The following is a 6,000-nucleotide window of genomic DNA, read 5'->3' as shown; positions in this document are numbered from 1 at the left end:
CACTCTCGCGCCTTATAAAGGAGTGGCATAGATTCCCACAGACAGCTTTCAGAAACCTGAGGAATGGCGATGCTCATTTGGAGCTCAGCTACAATTTCACCAAAGCCCATTTTCCCCCTGAGAAAATAGATCAGGCTCTTCTGTTTCTCACCCCTTCTCGCAGCCACCCTAGGAAGGAAAGAAGATGGTTTTCTCTGCCATTTGGGGGTTGTGGTCCATCTTTCTAAACATGCTCACAGAAAATGCCCTGGGGTTATACAGGTATCCCTGTGTGCCCTTTCCGTGTATCATGTGCCCTCAATCCCTATCCGTTGCTCATTTCTGCAAAAGCAGAGGAGAATGTGAAGAGGGTGGCTCGAAAGTTTGGCACGGGGACAGCGAAAAGCACAGAGCATCGCTGCCTTCTCCAACCTAGGCACGGAGAGATGAACGATGTCTTTCCAGATTGTTTGCTTCCCTTCCTTTGCTTCTCACCCCTGTAGGATTTCAGTAGACAGCCACCACCCCCCACCCCCTCCAACTGCAGCCTGATTGAAAAAAACAGGTTTGCTCGTCTGGAGAAGGAGGCTAGTGCATCCATCTAAGACAGTGAGAGAGAAGCCCGCAGATTATCTGTCTCCCCTCCCACCTTCTCCTGCCTCTCCTGCTTGCTGTTTATGTGGTGTGTGATTGGGGGAGAACAGAGATTCCTCCCCCTCCTCCCTCCACACCCTCCTTCCCCACCTCCCTCCTCCTCCTCCTCCCTCTTCTTTTGCTTGGGGTCATTCGCCGGAAGAAAGCAGCCACGCAGGGCTGAGTGGAGAAGTTTTGGCATGGACTTGGGAAGACGGAGAGACTCGCAGTTCCAGATCCTGGTGCGGCAGCAAGCTGGCAGCTCGTCCTCAGCCTTGACATGCCCGGCAGTGGCCACATCTTCTGCTAAAGGGTGACTGAGCACACGGGTGGTCTGAGCATCCGTCAGGACCTGGCTTCCGCTCGCTGGATTTTAGCAGAAACGGCGGGATTCCCCGGGTCTCCTCTTTGGAGAGAAAAGCTCTGAGCATCAGGGAGATGCTCCAGTGAAAAAGAGACCAAAGTCGTCTCCTTTGGATGTAGGTTTGCACAGAGAAGTTTCTGCAGCTAGCCCTCCCTATCAAAGCATCTTCTGGTGCTGCAGGCACTGGAGATGGAGAATGAGGTTGGGAAATCCGTGGATAATCAAATGGACAAATACATGTAATTATTTTTGCCCCTTTGCTTTCTCTGCCTCTTCTGCTGTTGCCCTACTGTCGTCTTTGTTCCCCCGTCTTCATTTCTTCTGATAGCTTCTGGATTTGTGTTACTTTTGCCTCTCTACAAAACCAGACGTATTCTTACCATTTTGTCCCCTTCTCCTGTAGAGTGACCATAATGGGGAAATCGGAAAGCCAAATGGATATTGTGGAAAAATCAACCAGATCTGGACAGAAGTCCTGGAGCTTGATAGCTCTCAGTCTGTCTGTGTTGCTAGTCCTCATGACCTGTGCTGTCGTGGCCCTTGTAATTCTGTACTCGAGTAGCAGAGGTAAGAGAACTACAGTTATCTTATGTGGCTTCCCCATATCTTTTAACTGCAGCTTTGGGTTTGTCATCTGCTGAGCTAAAATGAAATGGGGGGAATTGCTATTCCCACCCCCCCCCCCATCATTATTACATTTGTCTGGCCCTTTCAGCAAGTTCGGTGAACCTAAAGCAGGAATGCGGGATGTGTGACCATCCAGCTTCGTTGCATTGCGCCTTCATCAGCCCTTGCAAACTGGCCTAAACTGTTTTGTTTTCCAATATGCAAGCATGCATTAATTCCCACATTGCCAAGCTCCAGGGGAGCCCTTAGACAGAAAAGAGATTAAAATGAAGAAGGACCACTGAAGGCTCAAGGGCTTTGTCCAGAGAATCTGGAATCGCCTTAAGGGAGACCCCAGATCCAGGCAAAAAGCTATTTCTCTGTGTGGTAGGTGAAGTTTCAAATGAGAATCACTGTATCAGCATTGCAAAAAATTGGTTTAAATGCTGAACTTGGACACAAGGGGAACATATGCAGGTTCAAATGCCATTCCTCCATGGAGTTTGCTCGGTAGTCACACTCTTTGCTCCATGCAGGTCAGATGTTATGTAATGCACTGTTTCTCTGTTTCCAACATTGTCTGTTCCAACCTGCGGAGATAAATGTGGCTCAGAGGTCACTACCAGTGGGCAAAGGGGAAGTGTCAGCAGCCTGAGGGCAACATCAAAGTTTGAAGAACAGCATCAATCTTTAGGGAACCCTGACCCAGCTCCACACCAGCCTGATGTGCTCAGAAGAACAGAAAGCTGATGGACTGGGATGAGGGAATGCAATGGAGCTCCCGCACTTCAAATATTTGGTGCAATTTGGATGTGTCTCTATTTTTCTATACCTGCGCACACATTTCCAAATCATGTGCTATATTGCTGTGCAGAAAACATCCCCCCCCCCCCAAGATCAATCTGCCTGTATGATTTGAAAGAACACCGAACTAACAGCACTGGGGAGCTTGGTTAAACTGGCACGATTTTAAACACTCCACTTCTGCATCCGCAGAAGAGTACATCTGTCTGGGTGAAGCAATTCTCTTGTGTGTGTTGTCTGTAAGCTTTTGAGTGTCGGATCCTTCTTTGAATTTAGGCAGTCATCAAGCCATTAAATGTGATGGAACAGCCCTTGCACCGAGAATGCACAAACGGAATAATTTGGTATCTTCTGTAGAAACTCAAATGCAACCTGTCACTGGAAGAAAGTCTTTTCAAAGCACACCTACACAGAGCTGGAGTGGAGAGGCAGACTGCATTTATTCTCCTATAAAAAGCTTCTTTGAAAGGTGCCAGTGAGGAATGGCAGAGAGAGAAATAAGTAATAGTTCTTCTGTCACTAACTCCTCACCACCAAAGTGACAGCTGAGCATTTGTTTCCAAGTTGTAAATGGTCGGGGAGGTGTGAAAATTCTGGTTCTGCTTGTAAAACAAAACAGGACAGCCTGCCCTGCTCAAAGCCCCTGACTGGAGCATGAGCGCGAGCGGGTGTCCAACAAAAATATTAGCAAACTACTGAATGCATTTGTGCTTGACGTGCCCAATTTTCCCGGGTACAAAATGTGCAGAAGCCTTAATTTGCACCAATTTCCCTCATGGACTGAAGCCCGTGGAAAAATATCGGCACGTTTGATATCCGCTCAATTATTATTAGATTGCATTTAGAACCCCCCCCCCTTTTTTTTCCCTCGTGTGAAAAATTCAAGGCGGTTTACATAGCTCAATTTTATCCTCACAACAAGAACCCTGTGAGAGAGATTCAGCTGGGAGTCCGTGACTGGCCCAAAGTCACCCAGGGAGTTCCAGCTCCGAGTGGGGACTCGGACACAGATCTCCCAGGTCCCCAGTAACCAACCACCCCACCAACTCCAGCTCTCACGTTGCCAATTTCCCCCCAGCTGTTGCAAAAGTGCATGTGAATCATGCAAGTGCCAAGACAATGTTTGAAAAACCTTAGCGATTGCTTCTTCACCCAGAATTGCCCCAGCCTCGCCTTGCCTTTGCCGCATTTCCGCCAGTCCGAACCCTGCCTGGTTTGCCCTGCCCCAGATACTTGCCCCCTGCCCTGATTGTGAGCCAGTGTGGCGTAGTGGTTAAGAGTGTGGGACTGGGACTCAGGTGATCTGGGTTCAAGTCCCCGCTCAGCCAGGGAGCCAACTGGGTGACTTTGGGCCAGTCGCAGGCTCTCAGCCCAGCCTACCTCACAGGGTTGTTGTTGTGGGGATAAGATGGAGGGGGAGAATGATGTAAGCTGCCTTGAGCCCTTTGTAGGAAAAAGGCAGGATAGAAATCGAAAAATAAATAAATAAATTGTCTTCCCCATCTTGGACCTTTGCCTCAGCTGTGCCCTTGTTCTGACGTGCTGCTTCTGGGCTGCTTCTTGACCACAGCTCTGCTCTGAGCAGCTGTCGATGGCGCTTATGCCCCTCCCGACCTTGGGTTCTGTTTCCCTGGTCCCAGGACCTCTGCCAAGTCTCCCCCCTCCCTTGTCTGGCCCTGGAAACTCATGAACCTGCCCTTAGGTTTGCCCAGCAACCTGAAACGACAATCTCAAAGCAGGGACTGGGCAGGCAGGGAGGCAGGCGAACTAAAACTCCACGTCCGTCCAAGGAATCCATTCTGCCTCTTCGTACAGAAGAGTCCAGGAGCAGCAGAGAACATCTGTCCAAAGTTAGTCGCTCAGCCACGGATGAAGCATTCACACAATTTTCTCTGTCTCCAAAGCCGCAGACAACGTAATCGGGTGCTGGCTGCAGCGAGTGGCATGTCTCCCCCCCCCCCCCGCGCAACCATAGTTGCTTTGATCTCCGGCCCTTGCACATGCAATTTGAGGAACTGGCACTGGATTCAGAGAATCCGGAGCAAAAACAATCCATTTTCCATGCATAGGTGGCTCTTCAGTACTGGCTTATCTCTGGAGACTAGCTTGCATTGTAATCCAAACCACATCTAGAATTATGGTTGGATTCACCATTTTAAAAACTCTTCTCCTTGCTCAAGTTTTATGATGCAAGGAGAGAACAATGTGAAGGGGGAGGAGGAGGAAGAGCTGCATATGCAAGGATGCTTGATTTCCTTTCCTTTCCTTTGCTCATGCAGTTTAGTTCAAAATTGGTAAGGCATCACCTTTCAGTGCGGGAGCTAGATTACACAGGAATGCTTCCATGTGATAAACCAGTGAACATACCTATAAAGTGTTGAAAACTGTTGTACAATTGAAGATGAAACGCACCACATTTTCAGTTGGCATGTGAAACGGATGCAGATCAGGCAAAGAGACACGGCTAACAAGACTCCCAAACAAAAACATCCCCCCCACCCTGCCCAAGAGGCAGGAAATCTTAGCCGATACACCAGGACCTCCTCCAGCTCCACTCCAGAGACCTGCATGGCCAAAGGAGACATTGGAAAGGAGAAGGAGAAGCAACTGAAGGGGAATAATGGCAATGGAGAATCGTTAGTGTAGCATAAAGAATTGGCATGAGGAGTCTCTGTTACAGGTTCAAGTTAAAGACATCCTCTCCCACTTATGTATCCCTTTCATACCTTGGCACCAGGTATCTCTTATAGTCTTTGTAGTGGAACCAATATTTCCTCGCACTGCTGTGGGCAGATTCGCGGGGCTTTCCCAAGGATGCTCTGGAGTGACCGGTAGTCCAGGAAGGGGCAGCTGTGGGAAGGCTGGTTGAGGAGACCCCCAGGAACTGGGTGGTGGTCCTGGGATTTGGGCCCAGCCCGACCCCCGGTGCGATTGGACGGGCGCTGGTGGTGTTGGTAGCACTAATGGAGTGCGTCTGAGTCACAAAATCTTGCCATGCTGAATAGTGGAAAGGGTGAAAAGGAAGTTCGCATGGAAGGTGCAGGTGTGACCATTTGAAGCAGGCTGCACCTGTTGGACTATTGATGCAGTTCTGGCCATCATCACCTGCTCCTACACAATGCGAGACTGAGGGAACTGGGTCTCTTCAGCCTGGAGAGGAGGAGACTCAGAGGGGACCTGTTGGCAACATACAGGTATGTGAGGGGGTGTCACAGGGAGGTGGGGAGAGACCTGTTCTCCCCTGCAGAGGAAGGCAGGACGTGCTCCAATGGAGCAAAGCTCAGGGAGCCAAGGTTCAATTTGGATGCCAGGAAGCACTTCCTGACAGTCAGGACCCCGAGGGTGTGGAATGGGCTTCCACAGGAGGTGGTTGAGGCCCCATCGGTGCAGGTGTTCAAGGATAGGCTGGACGTGCACATGGTGGGCATGTTGTGAGTGAAGCCGGCTGGAGCCGGGGGTCAGACTAGATGGCCCGGGAGGCCCCTTCTGACTTGCACTGTTTCTGTGTTTCTCATGTCGGAGGTGACCATGCCATCTCTGCCTCATTGCTGCTCAGTCCGGTGCCTAAACCGCTCAGAGTTGTGTCCTCTTATCGCTTTGGTTGGTGCCATGAG

At 50.1% G+C, this 6,000-nt stretch overlaps 1 protein-coding gene across 1 annotated transcript in view; it reads left to right on the top strand.

Moving 5' to 3' along the window:
- Positions 1-1,004: 1,004 nt before the first annotated feature.
- The window catches only part of MMEL1 (membrane metalloendopeptidase like 1), a 44,744-nt gene continuing 39,748 nt past the window's right edge, over positions 1,005-6,000 (top strand). The window contains exons 1-2 of the mRNA XM_044445325.1: positions 1,005-1,215; positions 1,380-1,543. Coding sequence (XP_044301260.1) covers positions 1,166-1,215; positions 1,380-1,543 — 214 coding nt within the window. The 5' untranslated portion in view covers positions 1,005-1,165. The remainder of the gene's footprint in view (positions 1,216-1,379; positions 1,544-6,000) is intronic.

This window comes from Varanus komodoensis, unplaced genomic scaffold, assembly GCF_004798865.1.
Source record: "Varanus komodoensis strain SLA01 unplaced genomic scaffold, ASM479886v1 scaffold48, whole genome shotgun sequence".
Taxonomy (NCBI): Eukaryota; Metazoa; Chordata; class Lepidosauria; order Squamata; family Varanidae; genus Varanus; species Varanus komodoensis.
Note: the sequence above shows the minus strand (reverse complement) of the source record. Positions and strands in the feature narration are given on the sequence as shown.